Consider the following 27,315-nt stretch of genomic DNA (forward strand, 5'->3'; position numbering starts at 1 on the left):
CGGCCATTTCCCAATTACCCCGGCTTCCCGGCAAAAAACGAGCGACGCGTACAAATGGCTCTTGGCCGCGCGACGCGTGCATAGAATCCCGTGTCTGTCTCGAGCGGCGACGTACCTACTCTTTCCGCCCCGGTATATCGAGCGAGTAATGCTCGCGAGGGAAGAGCAACGGCGCGACGTTTTGTAAGTGCATATGTTTTATTCATAATGGAAACGCCGCACTACCCACGGAGTGTAACGGCCGTGTATTACTGTGCCCCGGTAATTACGATCGACGACATAGCGCCACGGAATGACGACCGTAAATGTGCCTTCTTCTCTCTCTCTCTCTCTCTCTCTCTCTCTCTCTCTTTCTCTCTCTCTCTCTCTCTCTCTCTCTCTCTCTCTCTCTCTCTCTCACTCGCTCGCTCTCTCGCTCGCTCGCTCGCTCGCTCTCTTTCTGTGCGCTCCATCACGGAAAATTTTGGGATCAAGCAGAATAAAATAGAAGTGGAGTCTGGACGTTAGCCGCCGCCGCAATCACCGCGGTTCACTTTATTCCTAAATTGAAGCGAAATTCACGAACGTAGAAAAAAATAGGGCACAATATAAAAATTCTGAATGTAACTCTTAATTAATTTCCGGGATGGAATGCGCGCCGACGGACATTTAATTTAATATTTATTTATCTGGCACGAGCGTGATTAAAAAAAAACGTCTTATCAAGAGACGCAACATTGATCTGTCGAGATACCGCGAATCTCCCGGAATATCCCGTATACATCCGCGAGCGAGCGTGCAACGCTGCACGAAAAACAATGCCAAAAACTGTGCAAAAATTCGCTGAATAAAATGATACAAATCCGTGCCGTTTCCGACTGTCTTATATTTTAGCGCGGATTCATGCAGCGGCTTGAAATATTGAAAACCTCGACACGTATATATGTGTATTCGGCAGTAACATTCAACAAGCGGCTTCCGTATAATAACTAATGAATGAATTCATTTTATACCCACGATAAGGTATTATAGACAAATAGCATTATAAATGTGTGGTCCAAACATTCTGCAGATGATGCCGATGTTACGTTGATATTATATCACATCGAAATGACGTGAATCGCGCGGTATTTTTATGAAAGCAGATAATCTGTTAGAGATATCTATTCAAATTACAAGCACAGATCGATGATCGATTTTGAACGATATATGCATCTTAACGCATCCTATAACGGAGGAGAGAAAAGAAAAAGAACATTTCCGCGATCTCGACGTAAAATATACATCCCGTCCCGTTCTTGCGTGAAAAATGGAAGTGCAGTGAAACCTGGCGCGATCATTTATAAAGAGTCCGGGGTCGCCATTTTCAGTTCACCCCCTGACTGACGTGCACGCCTCGGGATAAAATAAAAATATTCCAAGCGCGCGTTTTCCTCGTTGCGCTTGTCTCGCGCAAGGAAACGGGAAGAGCGCGGGATTCGTGTAACGAAACACGAGAAATCGTAGTGTTTCACGATTTATCTGGTCCGAGGACTCCGAGGTTGAAATGGAACACCTATAGTGGAACGTTGTCACGCATTCGTTTCACTTTATGCACTTATTGGTTTCACCTTTACGAGGGTGCGCGCAGCCATTTTCGCCAGACTATCGCCACCAAACCTGGAAAAAGAGGTTTGCGGCGAAAGGCAAACGCTATCATCGCCGCGGCGTGTCCCGCGTCAAACTTCGATTTCTGTTTGCTGCGCGGCGCAAAGTGCAATCAAACCAAACCCATCGCCTCGCCTCGCCAACTGAAACACACCCGCTGCATTCAGCGCTGCGAAATGTGGGTTAATTTTATTTTATTCGAGTGAAATTTGTGCGAATAAGGATTCGAAGGACTCGTATTCATCCAACGCGCTACTGAAATTCTCGTTATCTGCACATCGTGAAAATAGAAGTAGAATATAGATAATAATTGCTAATTGTTCACGAGACTCTCTATCGTAACGTAGTTTATATCAGCAAATGCAGGAATATAAAATGAAATTTTATGACGTAACATTTTTATCTCAGCCGTTGGTGTACGCGCGGGTACGGAAAAAAATACCACTACTATACTAATAACTGCAACCTCGTAAATCAAGCCGCGTTCGATTTATCGCGGAATTATGGCTGACAGAGTGTGAGGAATGCCAGAACGTAAATGCAACGCGTGTCCACCACGCCCACGCACGAATTCGAGACGCTAATTGAGTCTGGAATCGTTTGCCAAGGCGAGAGCGAGTAACAATCACGATGAAACGCGCAGGAAAGCGACGATATGTTCACTGATGTGATCTCTCGCTCGCTCCGCCTGCGAGGAAAATTCTGCATTTTTTTTAACATACAACGCGTGTCAATGGAATTTGCGAGTGTGCTTTAATTTAAAAAATTTTTAAAAATAAATTAAAGACATGTCATTGACACGCGCAGCACGATTGGAGATTTTCAACACGATCGGTATCGCGTCCGTCGTGTCAGATTTCCGGCACAACAAACGCTTGACTTTGAACTTTCGGCTCGTGCACGCGCAAACTGTCGCGAGCCTTTTCAAACGGAGATGCGATCGACAAAAATAAAATAAAGTAGATCTTTCATCAACTAAGCTTAGATATTAAGAGTTAACATTTATATAATACTTTTACGCTTTTTAGAAAAGCTTTTCCGAAATTCGTAAGCATTTTCGCAACATTTCTCTCGCGCATAAAAGTAAAGCTATTTCTGAAATACTTCCACATGCTAGGGGTGAAATTGCTACTCTGCTTGAATCATGTGTCATCGAAATACACAGCAATATCATAATAAAACAATGATACAAAGTTTATAATTTGTCATATGATATATACAATCGATAGAATAATGGTATTTGCGCGGGACATATTTTCAAGTAAATATTTGTTCAGTGTCTATCGAATTTAGCTATCGCAAACAGCGGAAATTCTACCACACAATACAGTAAAAGCAAATATATTATGTATCAACGCATACTGTTTAATTAAAAAAAGGACCGCAAAAGAGAGAAAGAGAGAAAGAGAGAAGAGAAAATTGGCTCGATCGATTCCATTTTGCATGCAAAAAGCAGTTGTAATTTTTTTTATCTTCTGTAGCTTTTTATTTAATATCGATATAATCGTAACATAATGCGCAATAAAAAAAAACTGTTTAAACTTGCCGAAGCAGTCGATTCGCTAATGTCGTCCGCTCAATTACGTTCCGGTCCGTAATGTTCACGTTAGTCGGCGACCCGTTTCGTCGTAAAAACGCTCGAGCACTCCGTGGTGTACGGCAAGCGCGATTACAACCAATCGCGTGCACACGCGTTCGCTTTTTTTTTCATGGTACTTAAACCTTTACGACCTAATCGTCGAATTTTCGTCCGCGTTTCGTCGGTGTTCGTCGGCATTGTGGCGCCGACCCGGGGTTGGCCCCTTTCTCTCCCAACTTATTTGTTCCTGACACGCTTACGATTTACATGATAATGTACTTGACGTCCGGAGCGAGATGGAATATCTCCCACGCGCGAAAAGGATGGAAAGCCGCGGCCTGTAGATATTTGAATACTCGTCAAATAAGTTCTCGAATACGCGAGATTCCTGACGTGGAACATTCGAAATCCGGCCTTGATTAATCGCGATACGTACATATCCGAAGATTTATGGAGCTTTGCATATTATCTCTTTTTCTCTTTCTTTCTATTTTTCCTCTTTTGGTACTAATATTGATACATAGATCTCAAGAAGGTAAAATAATTCAGTTATTAAATAAGCTATAAGATATTTTTGTACAAGTTACTACACGGAAAAAAACGGTTTTGCTGAAGTATCTAAAAATTTAGCTAGATACAGATCTGAAAATAATTTTGTTGCGCCATCAAAATAATTGTAGTAGGTCGCTGAAGTGCGATGATAATGCTGTAAAAAATGTTGACATTTTACCAATCAGATTGAGTGTTCTACATAATTATTTTAATAGTGTAACAAAATTATTTTCAGATCTGTATCTAGCTAAATTTTTAGATATTTTTAGATTCAGCAAAACCATTTTTCTCGTGTAAAATTATACATATATGTATAATTATAAAATATGTATTTAAACTTTCGATACGCGTCCAATTATTCAATCTCATATGAATTCATTGTTTGAATCTCAAATTCAAAACCGTATTGTAACTTTCAACTCGTCGAATATTCAAAGTCGTTCAAAATTCAGCTTTGTTGGGTAAAGTTGAAAAGTCACTCTTTGCACGAAATCGAATAACGTCGAGCCGTTAGTCATCGAACTGATGATTCGAAACGTCTGATCATTATTCAATCTCAGTCAAGCTTAATGGAATCAAGCGAAAATTGATCGAGAAAAAACTTCGTCGTTGAAAAAAAAACTGAGGTTCTGCCTCTCTTCCCTTTTTTCCCTCCCCTTATATGGCGAAAAATATATCACGACGTGTCGCGCGGGTTCTCTCATGTATAATGTCGAGAGTCACACGCGAGAGGAACGAGTGTGACGTTCGGCAATAAATGCCTGACAAAATGAAGAGGGTGGAAAGAAGAGTAAAGCCGAACATATTTTTGCGGCGAAGGAAAAAGTGGTCGTCCGAAATTGAGCATACGAGATGAAACCGATTATTTCGGCGCGAGTCTCTTTTTTCGGAGATCCTCTTTTCCAGGGGAGATACGCGACGAAACGAAATATCGATCCGTATATGTACAAGTGAATATTGGTCACCATTGCTCGTGCTACTTTAATCGGGTTACCGAACCATATTTTTTCTCGTAAATACCGCGATTCTTTTATTGCAGGAAAACCAATACACACAGCTCGTACAAATAAAAAGTGTAGCTTTGCTTTGAAGAAACGTCAAAATATGTTCATTTGATATGGAAAAATCAGAATCTCTCGTTATCTAGACCTGGCTTATTCAACCCACATACGATCAAACTTTCCAATACTAAACTTCCTTGTAGCAAATAAAGGATATCTTAAAAAAAAAACGCTATTACGTACGCAGACCTTCTATGTGCAAAATATTAAATATATATATATATATATATTCGATTTAAAATATTACTAATAGTTACTATATATCAACAGCACACCTCGCTCCGCGCTCGATAAAGTCACTCATCTCTCGCGAGGTATTATGAAATAATAATTACTGGGAAAATTGCTTCCGTTACAACGACTCTCAAGTAACGGCGCAAATGGCAAAAAAAACAAAAAGCCAGGATTAACGGCAACCCCTTCATCATAATTCCGGAATTTACCAAGCATTTTACCTCGGAGGTCGAGCCGAGATATCCCGAATAAGTCCCTTACTCTCGCAAAATATCCACCTTGATGAGGACCCGTAAACGTGCCCGGATTACGTGAATAAGTAAAACAAGAAGTTCCACGTTTGTCGGTCGCAGAAACTTATCGCACGGACTTGTCCGCATGTTTTTGCCGACGTTATGAAACTGGGGAAAACTGAATTCTCGTAGGTCACGACCGTGCGTCCTCGCGAGACTATACACCAGGCTCGAGATCCGAGATCCGTAAATATCACGGATAATAATCCTGGCAGTTTTGCATTTAAAAATATAGGCAGATAGGCGTTGGCGCGGGCTATTTTTCTATAATACCTAACTAACGCCCCTGCGTTTTTATTCTCCTGCGGAAAGGGCAATCGTACATAAAAATATTGCGCACACGTAGGTACGCACATCAGACGCGTGCGATTTTTATAAAACCAGAGACTTAAATAGAATCACGTGAACCTAGAAATTAAGCCTTAATAATTTTTGTTTAAGCTTTATAAACAGTCCAACGGGTAGACGTTTCTTGGATAAAGGTTAATCCTTTCGGTATGCTCATGCTCTCATGCATAAGGACGACGAGTATCGATGTTTCCTAAGTCGATAATAGATATTTCTGGAACTATCTCTGTAGCGCGTCTCTCTATTACAGTATCGCTCTTCTCCATTAGAGAGTTAGAGAAATTCAAGCCACTTAGCAAACCGCGAAGCACCTCGAGCAGCGTCGAAAGGTTGAACGGATGAGTCTTAAATTAGACTCGCCGAGCGCAGTGTAAAGGTCGCGGGAGAGAGATCGCCGGGGGTTGGTTGGCGAGTTATAAGAATTCGCGAGCAAACTTTCATTCAACGCGGCATATGCGCGATCATTTGTCGAGCAAACGCTCGCCCGATCTACCTCGAGGAGCGGTCGGTGCGGCCGATGGCACGGCGCGATGTCGAGCACTTTAAGCACCCTCCGTAATTCAGGGCGACGATGATTGGCCGTCCCCGAATCACATACCGCGGCACAATTAGACCTGATCGTACCTACGCAGTGTCAATAGGCTTCGAGCCGAGGAGTGCTTCTAAATAAAAGGAGACCGGCAGCCTCTTGCCCTTAAAAATAAAAATCCAGAATCAAAGTCTGTGGACAGTTACAGGAGCGACATAAATTGCAAGATGTCAAATAAAGCATGGGACGTTCTCTATGCGAAAATACATTTCGTGATGACAAATGTCACCGTGTAGAATATTTCAACGTAATGAAAAATACGAGAAATAATTCATGTGTCTCTCATGTCATTCACAGAATACTTTCGCAAGTTCCATAATTTATCAGTAATGTTAGCTTCAAGCTGAAATAAAATTCGCATTTGTGTAATTCCATGAGAAGATCTGTCACTTGACAATAATGTAAAATTAAATTTTCGGACATTTATTTCAAGCTTGATCTAAGTAGAGCCAGATCTAGATATTTTGTCACCTGAGGCAACATTAGTCATTCGATCTAACTAAATTAACAGACTTTTTCTCCGTGCAATCAATTTTCGCGAAATATTCTTCGTAAAATAAGAAATCCAAGCGCACTACCGCAATTAGTTAAATTAATGTAACTTAATTAACGCAATTACTAAGCATGTAGGTTATACGTATAAGTAAAACGGTAATATTATCGTTATTTACGATGAGAAACGCCACAAAAATTCTGATGGAAATTTGTTCGCAGAAAATCATATTTAAATATGCAATGTATGTTTCTCTTATGTCAAGCAGAGCGCGGTTTGATTAACAGCTAAATTAAATATACGTTTGTCAAAATTTGTTATATAATATAGAGGTCCGATTTCGAACGGTAGCCCCACAATTATTCCTTTTATTTGCGTACGTCAAAAACTTTGCAAACGTTTTATAAAATTCCCATCGCCGGGGAGATTCGCGCTATATATATGAGAGTCCCGAGGAAAATCGCGAGCCGCGTTGCATCTCGTAACGAGATCTTTCTTGTTGTTTTAACTACCTTCGTTAAATGAATGAATTCTCCCTTATCAAGAGTAATTAAAATCCCTTCTTCGTCATCGCCAATGCCGCGCCCGAATTTATGAGACTCATCGGCGGCACCGGCGAAGCACGCGGGCGCACGAAAATCTCGTTACGGAACAGAATGGTCCAGTCGTTGGGCCTTATTGTCAGTTTACACGCAACAAAATGCTGTTAGATTCGCACGATGCGAAGCGAAATAAAGCATGTACGACCATATACGTACGTGATGGAGGAAGGGTGACGGCGAGATCAGTGGGGGCGGCTATCTTCTGGCCGTCCATTGGCAGTAATAGGATAATGAATCGTGAATCACGAACGTACGGCGGACGATTATATTTTTATTGTGACCCACGCTCAATTTATTCATTATTTTGTTGAGGCCAATATCATTGGGGCGAGGTGTAGGGCGCGCTATCGCCCGTCGGAAGGCGTTCGTTCGAGAAGTCGCGTCGTTAGAGCGGAAAGATGCATCGCTATATCCAACGAAATCAGAAACTCGTAAAGAAGCTTCGTGCTTCGTGTAAAATGCCGTATTTTTTTCTACAAATCTATTAAAGCCGCTCGAAAAACTATTTTTATTAATATTTAGATTAAAAACGTGATTATTTATTATACTGCAAAATTCGTGATACAACCGAAGAAAGTGCGATTTTCCTTATTATATAAAACGGATATAAAATAAAATATTTTCATATGTATAAAGCTTAGTTTTCGCGAAAACTTATTTGAAAAGTGGAAAGATAATGATATCTTCTTTAAGCTTACATACTCTTCAAGAGTCTCTCGCACACAACCTTTACAGTAGCAAACTTTTTCAATGGCTATCAAAATATGTATTAATCGTTAAAAAATAATTGGAGAAACACATAAATTAGTAAATAAAATATATATATATATATAAATCGAAATTGTCTTTGATTTCAAATTAAATCATGTATATTTTATTTATATCTTGACAGACATTATTAACACGGCTATCGTTATAAGTATTTGTAGAAAATATTATTCGAATGATAAATGTGAAACTTGTATTGTCAATGTAATTCGAAAAGTTGCGACAATATAAATTCATTGCGATCTTAATCTTGGTTAATAATGCCGTCGCATAAGTATAAATGAAGCGGTAAACGAATAAATTTCGGAACAGCGACCCAATATTGTTTCCAACCGTCGACGCGCGACTTTCATCCGCGTAATAAATGTAACTCTCAACAGAAAAATTAAATTTCCGATACACCTGATTTCGTTGTAAATAGATGTCGTGCCGCGCGGCGAATCCGCGTTCCATCTCGTGCATTCCGGAAGCAAATCCCGGAAGCGGTTCCGCCGCCGATAATTCCGCGGCACTCGATTTCCGGGATTTCGTCCGGAACCTTCGTTCCGGCAACGGGTCTTGACGACGAATAACGACGACGGCAGTGGAAAATTCTCCGACGTTCCTCGCAAATAAAACGCGACGGAACGACGTTCGTGCGTTTCAAAGCGAAATTGACATATTTACGAATAATCCAGAATAACGAAGGAAAACAAAAATTTTTATTCGTGAATAAAGAAAAAATTTTTCCAGTAAACGTGAATGGTTTTCAAAAATTTACCTCATACTTTGACGATTTTTCATATAATGGTCACAATTATTTATTTCACTTTTTTCGTCACAATATATTAAGCTGAACAATTTTATGCATAATTTTATGAATAATATTTCCCGAGAGAAAAGATTTTTTTAAGATCTCGACAATGATAGAAGCCTATTCAGGACGAAATAAATCGTGTCATATAATGTGGCCGACTCACTTATAGCTGCCGTAAACTTCCCGCTTCCAGCAAGATTGTTAAATCAATAGAAACATCAGATTAACTCGACAAGAATCTTATTTTCATATTCAAGATTCAAAAGTAACGACCCTTTAAGTTAGGCACTGTTATTCGTTAAAGTGGAGATGTGAAATAATGCAAGAAATATTCATATCCATCACGTTGATTGTTTCTTTCTCAGAAATTTATTTTTACACTTTTATGCATATGAACTTTACCGTAACTTTTATTCATTCTTATCTTTGTTTCTCAACTAATTTTTAATTATGTAATTAAATTAATTAAATTATATTTTCCCATCTCCTTTTTTCTGTTTATTCGGAACAATTTTTGTGGCACAATATTAGCGTTGTTGTATTGCGATTTCTAATACCGTATGCATATTATTTCAAAATAAAGAAGAAATTGTCAATATCGGGGATGTCTTTTGCGCAAGTTGGCTGGTAATATAGGATGTAAGGGATGTTCGAGACATGGCTTGATTAGATGGCAGGTGGGTCACAAGCGTGTTAGAGCCTCAGCCTACCGATCGATATTTATGTCTATATGTGTAGAGGCCGTGTATTGCATTAGGTAAATGCGTAAATGCACCTTGTTACACGTTCAAGCTTCGCTTGAAACCTTCACAGGATACCAAGGAGAGGCTCGAAAATTGAGAAGGAATTGATTTCGCGTAATTTTCCTAAATAAAATCGTAATTGCAATATTTTCAAATACAGAGTGGAAAGTCGTGCGTTAATACGTCTCTCGCATTAAGAGAAATTTCCGCGAAATCGCGTTACACTTTTTTTTTCATGAGAAAAAAAGGAAAATAAAAGTAAATTGAATTATTGTCTATGAAGATAATGAGGAATTATCGCCGTAGCGATGCGATTTCGAGATTGTTCGCGTTTTATTCACAGAGAGAGAAACGCGTCGGAATGTCGACTTCACATCGCAGCAACAATCTCGTAACGAGAGAATATAATGACGACATCCGATATTAATTTCTCGTCTCGGATAATGAGATATCACGATAACAAAAGCTTGTTCATGCCGTAGCAAAACGGCCCGGTAGGTTTACAGTGATAGCAAAAACATCAAAAGAAATGACGTAAGGCAAATTGGTTATAACGAGAAGACGAGACACACCTTGCAAAGTTTTCGAGGACCAATAAAGTAGCGACGATATAAAACGCGATATCTCAATGCAGCGCGGTATAACTATTAGAGATATCACAGAAAAAAACAGAAGATGAGCACAGAAACAACATTATTCGCTTTTGCGTTTGAATGAAACAATGCACATTTAATCCCTTTGTTAAGCTCATGACAAAGCATAGGTCATCTTTTATGTATTGAACTGTAAATATTTTTTACATATTTTTTTTTGTTTTGCTGTATATACGAATAATTAAAGAACAGAGAGAAATGGAAAGAGACAGAAGATTTATTTTCAAGAAAGAAATAAAAAACGAAAGATTGTGTAAGTAACGAAAAATATAGATAAAATATAGAAAGATTATCTTTGTTAAATTTTAATTTAACTATATCGGTATATAGAAATTAATACTAAATTATATATAACACGATTGTTTAAATAAAATTAATTAACAATCCGAAGCAAGAGTTGTCAAGCAAATGACAGCAGCACCGAGAAAATTTTCCTCCAATTATTTGGACGTCTCCAATCTGCCACTTGCAGTATATTATTTTTTCTCTCTGCGATCGTTTACGTTTTTTTCTCCCCCAGAGAGCACAAAAATAGGCCCGACGAACGTGCAATTCTGCTTATGATCAATAAAACGGTTGAAAGCGGTCGTTTCACGTGTCGGGCAATGTGGCCGGCCACCATCTAAAATATCAGCGAGACATTTAGGACTGCACCCACAGTCGGGCATTCGATTTTCCAATTTGGCCAGCTCCACTTTAACAACCCTTTGGGAAATTGCAAGAACTATACTGTAAAAAGCCTGACGAACGTTCTTCGCGTACCGAAAAAACAAAAAGTTTCAGCCAAAACGAAAACTTTTCTCCATTTTTGTTACAAATACCCCTTTTGCAACATCATCTTTTTTTCCTCAATTTTTTTTCTCGCAGAGTCTACGTCCGGCATAGCTTGATGAATAATTATCGGAAAAATCTTGTTTCCATATCAAAAGAGACGCATTTTCTATACTTCCTAAGGCGCCGAGAAATTCTCATTCCCGGCGAAAAATGAAGCTTCGATTCCGAGTCCTCGTGACGAGATATCGATCGGTTGCGTAGCATCCTCGCGGCACATTTTTCGCGAAGTCGGCCTCGTTAAAAGGCTTTTTAGTTAAGTGGAAGCAACTGCGACGAGGGAACTAGGACGACGCGAGCGGAGTATTTCCATGGCCGGTCTCTACCAGGGTGGAAGAACGTGAGTAACCTACAGTGTCCTGGGGAGCAGGGATATGACCGTCATAACAACGATCGTAACAACGATGGCATGTAATAATCTTGGGAACGCAAGGCTGCGGAAGGTAGTTAAAATAATGTTACATTCTTAAAATCGACATTGAAATTGATCGGTATAAACGACGCGAGCTCAATTTTCCCGGCATTAGCATTAAAATTTAATGTCCATGGACAGAGATCTGCATATTGTATATCTCTTTCAGTCCATTAATCCTCTTAATCTATTAATTAATATAGTGACCTTTCATTTTACTGTTTTTAGTATCCGCGTGATCGATAGAACGGGAAAAAAGCTGTTATTTTTGGCGACGGAGTTTGCATGCGTCAATTTTGATTGACGAGCTGAAATTTTAGGGGAAAAATCACGAGGTAACATGTCGTGCAGTCCTCTCGAGCGTTAAACAGGAAAGTTAAAGGGGTCGGAAAGCTCTCGGCTTTAGGACAACGCAACGGGTCGGAGATCATCCTGTATGATAAGGCCCCCGTTGACGAGACTTGTCCGTGTTGTAGTATGACTTTGTACCGTCATGTAACGTCGCCGGTAACATCATTGCTGACAAAGCCGTCTCCCTTAACAGGCGTACACGGTTGTACACCTGTTGTAATTGCATTAGAATTTTAATTAACTAATGTAGCCTCGTATGAGTAACGTACCGTTAAATTCGCACGATACCATCGACCGTGATCGCACTATTTTACTACAATAATTACCCGATAATGTTAGCATTAGACACGCGGCGATAATTACTGACCGACATTTCGAAAATTGAAATATTCTATTCCTGACAACCTGATGATTTCCAACGGGAATAGTAATTGATTGGCACATCATCGAATAGTCTAACGAACTTAATTAGAATCATTAAATCTTTTTGAAGCATAAGTTTCAATGTTGTTAAGAATCAATCACATTACAGAATAATTAAAATTAATTCATCAAGATTGATGGATTATTAATCCATCAATCAAAGATGGTTTAAAAGAATATTTTAATTTCGAATATGCTATCTATTGAGCATACATAGATAAATAATGAAATAAAGCAATACGTAAAGGCAAAAGCTAATTAAACAATGCTTCAAATTACCCGAGAGCTAAACGAAATCCATTATGCTGCCATATAAATAAATGTTTGATACGCATTGCAGTAACAATATAAAACTACAGTACAATAATACTACAATACATTGTAAAGTATAATGCGCATTGCAGTAACGCATAAAGTGGTATAGTAAAATACGGTATACTATAAAGTGCCGGAAAGGGGAAAACTACGTCAACCAGAAAAAAGGGGGGGAAAACTAGATGGAAAATAAACCAAAATCAGGTCAAATATAAAGAGCGGAGTATCAACGGGTAAAAAGAATTTTAAAAAAATGTTCGATCTAACTGCTTCTGGTACCCTTTCGAGATCGTCGTCGTGTCGCTTCTCTGAAAATCGAGAAAATTACCCTGGTCGTGAAGGGTTGAAAGAGTTGGGACGAGTTGCGGCACAAGTGCGTGCTCATGTCATTTCATCCCCCCGACGGGAGGTTAGTAAGGGGCGCCGACTCGGTCAACCACTCGACCGAGCCGAGAGGAATGGCGCGGCGTGGCGTGGCGCGGCGGTCCGGTCGATAGGTCACGGCACGAAGGTGAAGTGTGTGCAAACATAATTTCGGTAGTGCTTCGAAGTGAAAGCTTTCATAGGGCGACGGGCAAAAGCGAACGTCTCGTTCGCGGGATTGGCTGATGGCTGGCTAAACTCGCGTGTCGCGTCGCGTCGCGTTGTGTCTCGTAATGTCACGATCGATAATTGATTAAATCCTAAGAATGTCAAATAGTGGCCCGCCTTCCGATACCATTGACGGGAGGAAGTTTCTCACGCGTTTATCCGCGAAACATATACCTTCGCGCGGCGGCCATAAGTTCGAGACGTAGGACAGGGTAGGGTGTTCCAGGTCGGCGTGAGATATTCGGCCGGGATAAAATATCTCTCCCGTCGAAAAGATTAATGAACGGCTAACTTTCGCGTTAATGCTTCTTTCCTTTACAATTCGGTCGCGATTGGACCGCTGATAAATTGAATACCCCTGAATCGGTAATGAATCTTATTGTATTCACACCTATAGACCTGCCGAGCTTTAATGATGAACAAAAACTCTTAGCGTTAATTGTATCTAGATATATAGATATAGTAAGAACAATAATACCGAGTCTCTAAAAGCTAGAAATATCTTCTAAATGTTTTAATTAAGCTATAATATCCGACTTGAAAATTTAGTTAACAAGTTTATTATATTTTTACGTACACAATAAATGTTGCAAGTTAATAGCTTTTTACAGTAAAACTGTATTATTGTGATTGCAAATTTGTATCGCTCTCATTCCATGATATCAATTATTATTACTAACGTATTAAAAATTATTTATATTGCTAACAATCTCTGTAAAATTTCTGTACACTTATATACCGGGTAAACATGAAAAACGTATTTAATACAATCTGATTGTCTATAAAAATAAATCTTTCGAACGTCTTGATTTTACGAAAACTATATACAGTTGATCGGCCTTACCGGCCCGAACATATGCGTACTTTCGCAACACGCACGAGTATTTTGAGAACGCTGTGCTAAATAAATAAAAAAGTTCACCCAAGTATGACAGAAAAGTCGATGAAACTTTTCGTTTCCCCTTTTCCCACTCACCCTTGAGTTCCATGTCCGTGACCTGATTCGCTTTGTAAGTGGCCGTCTCCCTGCGGTCGCCGACGATGAAGTAAATATTGGTGTACTCCTCGTTGTCGTTGCTGCCGGTTCCGTTCCTCGCCTCGTGGTCCATGGCCACGCGGATAGTTTCGGCCTTGAACCGCCTACCGCTCCTCGTCGCTCGGCCTCGTTGATGCAGTTTTCGAGACTACCCGGCCTTGGTATTACGCGGGGCTGTCGGGGCACAAAGGTGAAAGACTTAGGCACGAAAACGTCGCCACTCGCATTAACAATGCTCTTCTGCCTGTTTGTCGTGCTTTTGTAACGCAAATATAACGCTCGCTATAGGCACGAAGAAGAAGCAATGTTACTTCGCGCACCAGTGTTCTCGCGCTCGTGGTTATACGTTTCGTTACTTTCCCCTTATTACGCAAAAATCGAAAGGATAAATGAATCAATAAGATATATGCCATGTCAATAATATCTTAAGGTTGCTCGGTTTGAAGTTTGATGTATAATCAACGTAGTGTTCCATCTTACACGAGGTAATCTCTACACGCCAAACAAAATGAAAAATGATAACTTATCCGGGGATAATTTAATTTTCAAAAATATATCTCTTTCAACCACCTATAACGTATCAATATTAGAAATATTTGTCAAACTAATTTGTCAAACTAAAAACTTATCCGAATATAATTTAACTAAAAATGTGACACAAATTCTTTCAATCATCTAAAGTGTCAATTAAAGGAATATTTAACGAACTGGAAATTATCCAAAGGCAGAGTGTCGCTTTCGCGTAGAAAGATGGTAGATGGAACGTCAATTACTTAAAAATTATTCCTTTCGAGAAGATACTTCTGTTAAAAATAAAACGTCGCATATATAAGTCGCAAAAATAATTAAGAGCTGAATATCAAAACAAAATTTTCTTAATTAAAAAAGAAAAGAGGAAGAAATAGATGCACGGGTTAAGGACACTCTCGATCGGAAGTTTCAAGACCGTCTTACCTTTGGTCGGGTGTGGAGGGGTAGCAGCACCCTCGGCGAGCTCATCGTAGCATCGCCGGCCCGGCGGCGGCAACGACCGGGCCACCCTCGATTATCGCACCTATCGAGCTCGTGTCTGCTGTCACACGCGACACCTGCCGCTTGCTTCGGGATTGGACGTACCGGGAACTCGTCGACAACGACGACCGACGATGAGGTGCAAGCGTGGCCGACCGCTCGTCTAGTACCAGCCGGCACCGCGTTTCCTCATGGTCCATCCTGCAACAGAAGGATCAAGTATGTTTAATTTCGGCATTGGGAATGATATTGTATGCAACGCAATCAATTTTCATAAAATTTATGATAGAATAGGAAATAATCTGATTTCAACTGGGCGATTAGCGAAAAAGTTCCTTTTCTCCTTGCGCTTGTATAATTTATTTTGGAATTACGCTTAAGGGGTAATATCACTTTGTGTTCGCTATTATTTTCTGAATTTATTATAAAAAAATAAAAAGATTTATTAATATTCGGGTTTTTACATGTAAAAGTACAAGTCTTAAGGTACATACATACATAAAAAAAATTTTTTTAGATTTTTAAAAACAAAATGGCAGTTCTCGTAAAACAATCTTTTTTTTTCCTTGCCGTACCGCTACGGGTCGCAATTTTGCACTTAGAACAACAAACCAAAAATTTTCTGAAAATATGGACCAAAATCTAGTGAACATCGTAAGGTTTTTTCGATAAATTAATTTAAAAAATAAATGGCGTCGATTTGAATTTTTTCTTTTTTTCTTTTGAAAAAAATCGCTTGAAAATCGGCCATAGAATCGGTAAATTTTAATTTATCGAAAAAATCCTACGATTCACTACATTTTGGGCCAAATTTTCAGAAAATTTTTGGTTTGTTGGTCTAGGTGCAAAATTGCGACCTGTAGCGGTACGGCAAAAAAAAAAAGGATTGTTTTGCGAGAGCTGCCATTTTGTTTTTAAAAATCTAAAAAAAAATTTTTTTTGTACCTTAAGACTTGTACTTTCACATGTAAAAACCCGAATATTAATAAATCTTTTCATTTTTTTATAATAAATTCAGAAAATAATAGCGAACACAAGGTGATATTACCCCTTAAGATCAAACTTTGTTGGAAATTAAAATCAGAAGCGAATAGAATCAAATATTGTGCGTGGAGTTTTTCGGTAATTTTTCCTCGGTGTACAAACAATGTTAGGGATAAAGACGTGTCTCGAAATTGCAGGTAAACGTGTGCACATTACCAGAGCGGGATGCATACCTGCGTCAAAATACGAAATGTGTTTATTGCTTTTGACTTCGCAAAGCGAAAGTGCGTTCTGATTACAGGATACGTCGCGGACTTTCCCCGACAACGGTACGCAAAGTACGGGTTGCGCTGTAACCGCTGCCGTGGCGAAAATATATATGTAGTTATGCACGAAGTGAAATGCATTTATCGTAAGAACTAGCAGCAAAATTCGAGAAATCACGTTGCGAGTCAAACGCTAAACGACTTGCTCCTTTTATTCGTCTAATAAAAATGAAAATTAAAAACACCGTGTCATATTACAGTACAGACTAATAGAGAACAAAAAGTTTTTATAATTATTACATTCTTTTTCGTTTGGTCGATTCGTACCTTCTAGCGCGAAGAAGAATTTGAGAAAATCAGAGGAAACACAAATTCACTCTCCTGCTTAAATGACTCCATCGAGTTTTCTTTGCTCAGAACAGCTCAGAACAGCTTTGCTCTTCCAACAACGCATTTCTATTCAGGATTAAAGAAAGCACTTTTATACAATTCCGTCATGATGAGAGTGAAAAAAGTCACGAAAAATGCGCGACTTTTTTTTAGACAGGGCGACGCCGACGTTTCGGGGATAAATCGCCGTCGGAATACCACATATATACGAAGACGGGGAGAGCTTTCAATTCTCGAAGAAAAAAATTTCCATCCCCTCGGTTGTCTCTATCTGCTTTCTCTCGTCCCTCCTGCCACACCCAGGTAGAACTCGTGGGCGTGAGAAATTTACGATTTCTTTGCCCAAGGTCGCCGGTGGAAATTAGAAGCCGCGATATAGCCGGTGCCACCCTCGGCACTTTACCACCCCGAATTACGTCAGGCGTCGCCTCGAAAGAGAAGAGCGATATGCCATAAATTTATAACATCTTCGTGAATTTGCCGTGAGCATCGTTCTTCATCATGCTGATATCACTACGAGATATTAAAACAGTTGGTATCGTCTGCAGTATATACATATATCGATTTTTCCATTAAGTATATGCGTGCCAGAAGATTTCTATCGAAAATTCCAGAGAGGCGTGGTTCTTAATAATCTAAAATCAACATTTCTATAACAAAAATGCAACACTAATTTTAATCTGAAAAAATTTAATCTAATTATATATATATATAATTCTCTCGAAATTTATATTAAATATTTTAAAGATATTGCATAACTTCAGATAGATAACAAATCGCGATTGCAAAATAAACCAAAATTTATTTAATCATTAAAATAAAATCACAAGGGTTCACTTTTAAGAAAGATAATTAGTCTTTGAGAACCACGTGTTGATGTTTAACGCAGTTTAAGCAAATTATCGGTTTAGTTAAATTTGCTTGCAACCGTCTTCCATCCTCGAGTACCTCGAGGGTATGTACGAGGTAAAAAGGCGTGGGATGGTCGAAAGGGAGTAATCATTCCTCAGCAAAGTGGCTAACTATGACGCGCAATATCCGCGTGACTTTAGACTTCAGCTTTCAGCAAATTTCTACTCTGTGAGACAAGCCGAGTCAGCGAAGAAAATCGTGGCGTCTAATTGGATCAGTATCGAATGCTTTTTCTCCTGCAGGAAGCGCAAAAAACAGACTAATAGTGACGTGTCACCAATTTCCGCACTGCTTGATATTCTCTACAGTCGGGATAGTAATTTGCGATATAATGACATGTCGTTCAATAGGAGCGTCAAAAGTGTTATTTAATGTAAACCAACTCGAATATAATGAAAAATAGAGACGGTAAAAAACACCGAAACTATTCGAATCAAAATGATCGCATAAGAATTACGGTGAATTATTTCACAAACGTTTTAATTTATATACTTTCTTGAGTGCAATATTTTATGTATATATAGATTTTTATGTTTTTATGGCTCTATCAATGTATATTACATGTATCTACGATTCTATCAATATGTACAATGTACATTGTACATATATTTAATAAGCTTATATATTAAACAGAGAATCTCTTTTTTTCCATAAATTTAATAATTTGAATAATGCACACACAGGAAGGGGTTTAAATTAAAACTAACTTTTTTACATTAAAATTAAAATACAGCGATTTTCATTGCATAAACACTTCGGTTTACATCTGAGCTCCTATCGTACGATATCGCATCACTTTCTTTATACGGTAATCTTTTCCAGCCGGTTGAAACCAGCTCGAATAAAAAGCTCGACGGCGCGACGCTGACGTTCGTAACGTATCAAAGCTGAATAAAATCTGTTCGTGCGGGGTGGGATCTGTCCTGACGCCGGCGGCCGTCATGACGATAATTGGATTGAACTAGTCAGTTTTATACGCGATAACGCCGCAAGACGCGCGGGGGAACATAATCGAATGAGATGCACCGGATGTGCATTGACGGCGAGGTCGACGGAAATTGTCGCGAACGTCGAAAGACAGTAAAACCAATCAGCATTCGTGATGGAGATTCGTGGGAAGTAACACGTCGGTTGGACTGATCGTAAAAGATTTTTCGTGATTTCCTCGGAAGAGAGAAGCCGTCGTGATCGTTTCCTCGATAATTTACCGCGGCTGGGAGGAACTTTGAAACGTATAGTCGAGAAAGAGAAAGAAAGAAAGAGGAATTTTGTTATACGAATGAACACTCGCGCGTGTCCCACGCGTTCGGGGATTCTCCTAACGAAGGATTGTCACACGGTGAATGGTTCGCAGATTTGCATTCGAAAAGTTCGCTCGACGCTCTGCGGCCTATACTCGTCCGTTCTACTCAAAATTATAAAGCGCGATAATTGAAATGCCAAATGTCTTTTATTTATTCAGAGACGCGCAGTGGACTGCTATATTGTCACGTTTCTGCCGTGGAAGCTTTAATCGCTACGGGATTACTTTTATTGAATTCATATACCGTCCTTATTTTCCCCATGCATGTTTCTGTTTTCCCTTCAAACACAGCACGTACGTATGTACAAACATGAATTGAAACGTCAACTTCTCGTTTATTTCTTTTTTTTAGCTCGGATATAACCGATGTGTAGCCATCTCTTGATTCACGTTGCAGATTTTTTTTTAGAATGGATGTTGCGGTACGAATAGCACAAAGTAACGAAATTTGAAAAAAAATCCACGAAGCGACTCCTATTTAGCTGAATGATTTTTTAGGGATTTTCAGCATGCGAGCGATAGAACTATGAAATACATATACAACGTATTATAAATACTTAAGAAATAAATGTACATCTAGCGCGGTATATAAAGAAAATTATTATCTCAGACTATTTTTATGTTTTTTCTTGTTTATTATAGAAAAAAAGTAGAAATTAAAAATATTTTCTTCTCCTGAAAGATCGATTCTTTGACAAATGATCAAGCTAGCGTCCACAGATCTGCAATTGTTTGCAGATCAAATATCAACGGACATGCATTTCTCTTATCTCCTTTTTGATTACGCTTTCGTTTTTCAACCACGAGGTAGTGTGTCGCAGAAAAGCGAAATAGGCCGTAAATAGGTTATCAGGTGACATTAGTCGGAGCTGCGTAGCGTTATGCGATCAATCGGCTTTGAGGCATGCACAACCACGATGATTATTAATCCCGGCAAAGGGGGGGTTTTACTGACGCAACGGGATTAAAACTCGATTCAGCCGCACGTACGCAGCTGTCCCCTCGATGGCAAAGGATTGCATTGGATATTCATATCCTTTAAAATAAATACCAGGGACAGAGACGTCACAAACGAAATTACATTTCTAACAATAACAGCGGCGATAAAAAAAAATTTTCTACGCCGCGCGCTTTGCATTCCGGTAATAACAAAATATTTTTATGCAAATGCATGTGGAAATCTGATACGTACAGATCATTGTGATCGAAATTTGATTGATTATTTCCCTTGGTGATTCCAAATTTCATCCCGCGAATGGAGTTCCCAGTTCCAGTTTAATTTTGACCCGTGCCGTGGCACGTTTGTGGCGCGGTCGTATAGCACGATCCTTTTTAATCTGTTTTCCATTTTCCAATTTTCGAGAATGCGGCTCGGTGCTTTACATGGCGCAATTGTTGCCAGTATATGTCACGCCTGCGCCGTATTTGCGGCAAGTTTTACAATCGATAGCAATGTGTCGCGACCAAGTTTATCGAGAGATCAACGTGATGTACGTCGTTAAAAACGATCGACTTTCCACCCATTCACAAACAATTGCGATTTTTGCTGCTACAGATCCACTGATGTTATTACGTTCTTTACAACAAATTTTTGGTCTGAACAATATATGTGTTAATAAAAATTTAAAATTACTCCATTACGCAACGTGCTTTTGAATTGAGAACGCGATATTACTTAGGTTTTTATTTAAAAAAGTCTACGAATAATAAGTAACTAAATAATGTAATAATTTCCTATACAAGTCAATATTTAATTTTAATTGCACGGAGAGAATTTTCTCTTAGAATTTACCCTGAAATCAAGGTAGTTGTGGGACATGTATCCACCAAGAATTTTATGCGAGCTATTCTGATTAATATCTATTACATTAAAATATAAAACATGTTTGATTAATTTTACTAAAATATATCTAGAAAATTTCAATAATTTTTCAAAATTTACCAATTTGCTTGGTAATTTTTATCACGTTGTTTGTAAAATGTCTTTTGTATATTTCAAAAATTCTTTGGTTACCAAGTTGTCCCAAGTTTGTAATGAATTTAAGGTATAACAAAAAATTCTCTCCGTGTGGAAGAAGTAACTTAATATCTACAAATTAGCTTGTTCATATTACTTCTCCTGTTGAAAATTTGTCAATTTCTAAGCGCTATAATGCAATTGCTTAAAATGCAATATTTCAGTAAAAATTTTGGCATCCTATACGAAAGCTCAGGAGAAATAATAGTCACGCGTAGAATACAATATTTCTGGCGCAATTCCGGAGTAACAATGATCCTACGACAATTCCAAGTTAGAAGATGTCAGCAACTAGATGAAAATGTAACATGCAGCACACAGATAGACCCAGTAATCTCTCTACGCGACACAGAGATACAGAACTATTTACACGTTGGCAAACACATGCGCGACACCTCTTTTCCACGTAAAATACCTGACTTCCGAGTATATTATAAAGACAAGCCGGACAGTTTTGTTTGAGCAGAAAGAAAAGCAGAAAAGAGAGATTAACAACGCGTAATATACGTGTTGAAAAATTCATATATTTTTCGAGTCGACGATAGTGGCAGGCTTTATTAAGAGAACGAATATTTTTTTCCCCTCTTACAAAAGGGAGAATATTGCATTGGATTAACTCGACCATGTGCAATTTAATTCGCCTATCGATAAAATGTATCCTAAAATACATGAAATAATTGTAGTTAGCCCGTGCGTTCGCAATAACCGTTAATGATACATATTGAACATAAACTCGCGATGCAAATGGAGTTTATTGTATTTTTTATCGCACAAAACGAAATAAATACAAATAAAAAATAAACAATTTTTTTCCAGTAAAAAATATGTGATTTCCGATACGCAAAATCCTAAAAGTCTGTTTCTACTTGTAAACGTTTATAATTTTCAATTATCTTTGACATGTTGTATAAAGAAACTGGTAATAAATATGGATATTGAATTAAAATTAGCCAAATAGTAAAGAGGCATAGCTCAAATCACATTAGATGTTTCATGAACTATCATTTGTTATCAAGTCAGGTTGGATCGTAACAGTTAACTATTTTAACTCTAATCGCTTCAGAGACCGAAACTCGCATGCGGTATTCCCTTCCCACAGCGATTGCCTCTGGCAAAACTTTAAAGAGACACTTATTTAACTACAATATTATTTAATAATAAAAACGCGACTTATGCAGATGTTAATTAAATTGCATTTTAATTAAAATACATTTCAAGAATCTAAATACACACATCAGATAATTATTTTAAATAAATTTAAAGCTTGCGTTTGATAGATATTTAATTTAATAATTTTAATTATCACAATATTAATTCCCACAATATTTGATCAGAAAAGTACCGAAAAGCCCACTCGATATATCGAAAAACGACAAACAGAAATAGACGCTAATTAATAAGACCAATCAGTGCCATTGATAGGTATGGGTCAGACAATATTCCCTTATATCAAGCACGCCGCGGAATTAGTGAACCTCACCCCTTATAGGAGAAATTTCCATAGAACAAATGCGTTCCATTACAAATGCCACAGCCTGTGAACACGTGTCGCACGTGCCTCCTACATTCGCATCAGCTTGATAAAATCGCCAAATTCTGTTTATCACAAAACATAATCAAAATTTCGTTTGTACATTTTTAATAGTATTTTATCGCACGCTACAATATTTGTTTAAAATAAAAAGAGAGCGAGAGAGAAGAAGAAAGAAACAGAAAAAGAGAGAAAGAGAGTGAAAAGTTCAATCATTTTTATTACACGGAGCCAAAAACTGTTTTAGTACAGATACAAGATGTCAATCCCGAACTACTTTCAAAACCTTACTTTGTAATTCGCGAAATGGAACATGCTCGAGTACGATTGGTGTGTATGTGTGTGTGTATGTAAACTATATATATATATATATATATATATACATTACTTTCAAATATTCTAAATATAACTAAAAGCTTTACCTACCACGTTAGTAAGAATAAAGCAAAAATTCGCTGAAAAATTTCGTGGCGGAGAGTCGTACCCTATTTCCTCATTCTTCAACATAGACTACAACGGCGCGACCTAGTTTTCGAGATCTAATTAGTGGTGAAGCGAGCTGGCAGTCTCGTTTGTTCTGTTTCAACGGAATTGCGAGAGCCGATTCGCTCGTCGAGCCTTCCCTCAACGTTGCCGACATTGTTTTAAGAACCGTATACGGCACGAATAAGAAACAAATATGATACACGACCAACAAACACGATAAGCACAAACATGGCCCGGCCATATCGTTTTGCTTACCCATAAAGTGATTGCAACCACTGGTACGCGTCCGATCGATACACTGACATATATATGCACCAAGAAATTAACCAATGCTATCCACATAATATAAGCTTAAACGCTTCCCGATAACATTGCCGATAATGTTGAAAATTTTCTTTCCCAAAATACACATCAAAATTGAACAAAGCATAATGTTTCTCAATGTATTAATTCACTTCCATTTGACATTTCTAAATATAAAGATAAAAAATGAGCTGCCGAAACCAGGTCAGAAATAAAAGACATGGAATTTCATGGCATTCGACGTGTATGTGGAGTGATTTCATCTAAAAATATTGCGAAATATATATGGACCTCCTACAAATACGATTACAGATGATGGCAACTGAAAATATATAACATTGTGACTCGGTTTGGCCGTGTTACTCGAATCAGATCGTTAATGATGATATCCGACCATTATTCATGCCCGTCGAAAACCACTTATCTTCCGATCGTCTTTCCTCACGCAGTGGACGTACATGATATCGCATTAGCATGACGTAGAGGCGAGGCCAATATTATGGGAAGCGTCGACTTAACCCACGTTTCCGGTGCGAGCTCAACGCGAGAGGTTCCATACGCGAGGTTTTATCTCGTCGTGATTTATATATATGGCGCCGGTTGTGAGACGCGACGACGTTAAATAGCACCGAGAATCGAGCCACTTACGCCCACACGTATCATCGCGGACATGATATCGCATGTTAATGTCGCAAAACATCGAATAATTCGAAATTTCTGATTTTATCTGATTTAGCTACTGAAAGCGGTGTGAAAAAAATACCCCATTGCTACTAGAACGATACGCCTATAATGCGCCCAACAACAGGAGCCTAAAGACTCAGATAAATTGAAACGTGTGTTCAGGAAGTGCCTTTTTCGTCCGAACATCTTTGGAAGCGTTCCCGGTTCCTCGGTTGCCGGCATCGGCGATATGAGTCAGGGAAAAAGGAAACGTACTAACGAGCCCCGGTCAGCATTAATTGTGACATCCTCCCGACGGTGGCCGGGCCACTTCCGTCGACTCTGGAACGGAGGAAGCTACCAAGACGACCTCTACGCCTACGCGAGCCCGACAAAAGGACCCTTCCTCCGGCGCGAGGAGCTGTCATTGCGCGGCATAACACGACGCGCGTGGCCCAAGTTAGGCAAATGACCAAAATCTCTTCTTAATGCATCCGGAAAATAAATATCGACGCGCATGCGATACGTTACTTATCTCGCTAATTCGAAAGATTTATCGTCCGCGTTATACGTCGCACATTGTGCCGATCTTAACAGATTGTTATTCTTATTTGGAAGATAAAAGATATAAATAGTTATAAATGCAATGCGAACAAAATGCTTTGCTCCAAACCCTTTTCTTTTTTATAGTTTTGTGAAATGTTCGCGGAACGACGTATTATTATTTATTTTGTTATAAAATTTCGGAATATTAAGATGTAACTGTTTATTTATTCATATCTGTCAAAAGTGTTGCAATATCAATAAATAAATCTGTTCGAAATTGTTTCGCTTCTGAAAGAATAATTTTATATCATATAATATTAATAAATAATTTTAGAGCCATCTACTATAAAAAGTAATGGCAATATTGCTTAGTGAACTAGTTTTCGTAACCGAATCGTACAATGCGATCTATATTAAGATTTCTCGCGATAGATATTCGTAATATTCGTATACCGCTCTCGCATCGGCGATACCGCAATCGGGTCGCAGCTGGGGTGTCGATGATGACGCGAGTCGTCATCCCCGCGATACGTCGAAATCGCTCGCGGTGGCGCGTTCGCGCGACACCATTGCACGTTAATGCAATTGCAACTGACGCAGACGGCCGTTTGGATGCGTCCCGCGTATGGGAATTCGATGAATTCAGAGATTTCCGGGTGGAATCGCATTACACTGATACGCACGGCCCTCTAAATGCGTTATGTCGTTTGCGAGCGGTAGCGGCGCCGGCGGTGGCCCTCGATATCCGTGGACGGATTCGCGGCGTCGACCATTATATTCAAGGCGCGTCAGCTCGGTACCGCATGCGGGTACCGGAACGGCAATGCGCACAAGCTTACGCGGTTACGAGGGGGATGCCTCCCGCCTGCTTCGTGTCATGTCCCGATTTACCGTCGAGGCGCACTCGAAGAATTCGCAATTGAATCAGTCGCTGAAAGAACGTGAAGAAGCAATTTTGCGCGAATGAAACGTGAAACAAAGAAAGCGCCAGCTCTCTTGAGTCATATAACTAATATTATCCATTACACGAAAATTATCATCATTATGAATAAAGGACGATTCGCGTCGAGATTCTTTAGACGTTACAAAACGTACTATATAATGTCTAATTATTTACAGTAATTAAATGTTATTACTAATTTATTTAATTAATGTATAACTGGAACTGGAGTGAAAAGAAAATTCTGAAAAAGAAACGCTGCAGAGATAAAGAACAAATTATTGACAAAGAACTAATTATTTTAGCGAAAATACGGCGCCGGATATCGAATTGTCCGGGACGATAAGATTCAATTCGTTATCGCTATTGAACCTGTTTCGCGACTGAATCAGCCGAGATCCCCGTCAATGGTCGCATAAGGGATGTATACTCTTTTCGATAGAAAGGCGAGCCACGAAAGGAATCGCGAAGGGGAGCGATATCTCAGACGAAATCTCGTAACGAGATTTTCTCGCAAGAAATGACCCCCGAGATTCCTCCAGGCAACCTCAATAATTATACTTTAATCAAAGTAGCAACGAAAATTCCGTTTGATCCACTCGGCGGCGACGCTTTCCGCTCGCTCGGAGATAAGAGGAACAGAAATTGTGGCAATTACCATTTTCCGCGTCTCGAGGAATACTCGCGGGAATACCGTAAAGTCGAAATGGATCGTCGACTGGAAAAGAAGCGACTTACGCGAAGTCAAGCTAGTTCCAATACGAAACCGACGTCTCTCCGATAACGAGTTTATCGATCTAAACACGGTAACGGACAAAGAGCTTTGGCAAGACCGAATCTTTATTCTATTACATTTCTCTATTTTATTAACTTCGCAGAAAGTATCTTGTATTTCGAGTATTTCGACGCCGAAACAACGACGGATCTTTCTCAATTGCGTTTTTCTAGTTTCCTGCGTCTATTTCTTGTGCCGACGGTTCGTAGAGACAATTTATGATTATACTAAGGAAGATAAAAGAACGAAACAGATCTCTGTACGACGTACTTAAAAGAACTTGTGAAACAAAATTTTAAACGATAAAAAATAATAAAGAATAAATTAAAAGATTTAATCAGAATGGTGTTAAGATTATAAATGTAGAAATAAAAAAGTGTAGGCATCTATAATATTAAAGATAAGAACAATAAACTTTCATTAATATAGTCTTTTGTTAATATAGTCTTATGTTTTGTTAATAAACTTTTGCATAGTGTTATAGTCAAGTTTCTCATATCACTTTGCATTTCTAATCTGCAATCCTGCGAACCCTCGTCAGCTTTATCATAAAGGCATAAAGTCGCCCTTACGTTTAGAAGACTAAAATGTCAGCTCTACTGAGCTTCTCTGAGATAATTAATTCGCGCTTAATCCGCGCGGTATATCCGAGCTTAGCGGGCTCCATATACTCACCAATCTTTTTGAAAAAGCGCGACGACGCGTTTCCCAGCGATGACACCTCTGATCAAAGGGCGACAAATTTTCGTTTGATCTCCGTAACGATGTTTTTCTTTTCGTTCTTTTCACTGATAGGAAGTGGAAGAAGTGATGCGTGTTCAAAGAATTGCCAATCGATACAGGAAATCGCGACAACAGACGAAGATTGGGGTAGAGAGGATCGAAACTCACT

General features: G+C 39.0%; 1 protein-coding gene across 2 annotated transcripts in view; it reads right to left on the reverse strand.

Moving 5' to 3' along the window:
• The window catches only part of Pde9 (phosphodiesterase 9), a 187,151-nt gene that overhangs the window by 23,459 nt on the left and 136,377 nt on the right, over window positions 1–27,315 (reverse strand). For both annotated transcript variants that reach the window (XM_077406259.1, XM_077406258.1), the window contains exons 3-4: window positions 15,251–15,508; window positions 14,237–14,470 (exon numbers count right to left, since the gene is read on the reverse strand). In XM_077406259.1, the coding sequence (XP_077262385.1) occupies window positions 14,237–14,369 (133 nt within the window). In that variant the 5' untranslated portion in view covers window positions 14,370–14,470; window positions 15,251–15,508. The remainder of the gene's footprint in view (window positions 1–14,236; window positions 14,471–15,250; window positions 15,509–27,315) is intronic.

This window comes from Temnothorax americanus, unplaced genomic scaffold (assembly GCF_048541705.1).
Source record: "Temnothorax americanus isolate GAGA-0224 unplaced genomic scaffold, ASM4854170v1 Scaffold20, whole genome shotgun sequence".
NCBI classification, from domain to species: Eukaryota; Metazoa; Arthropoda; class Insecta; order Hymenoptera; family Formicidae; genus Temnothorax; species Temnothorax americanus.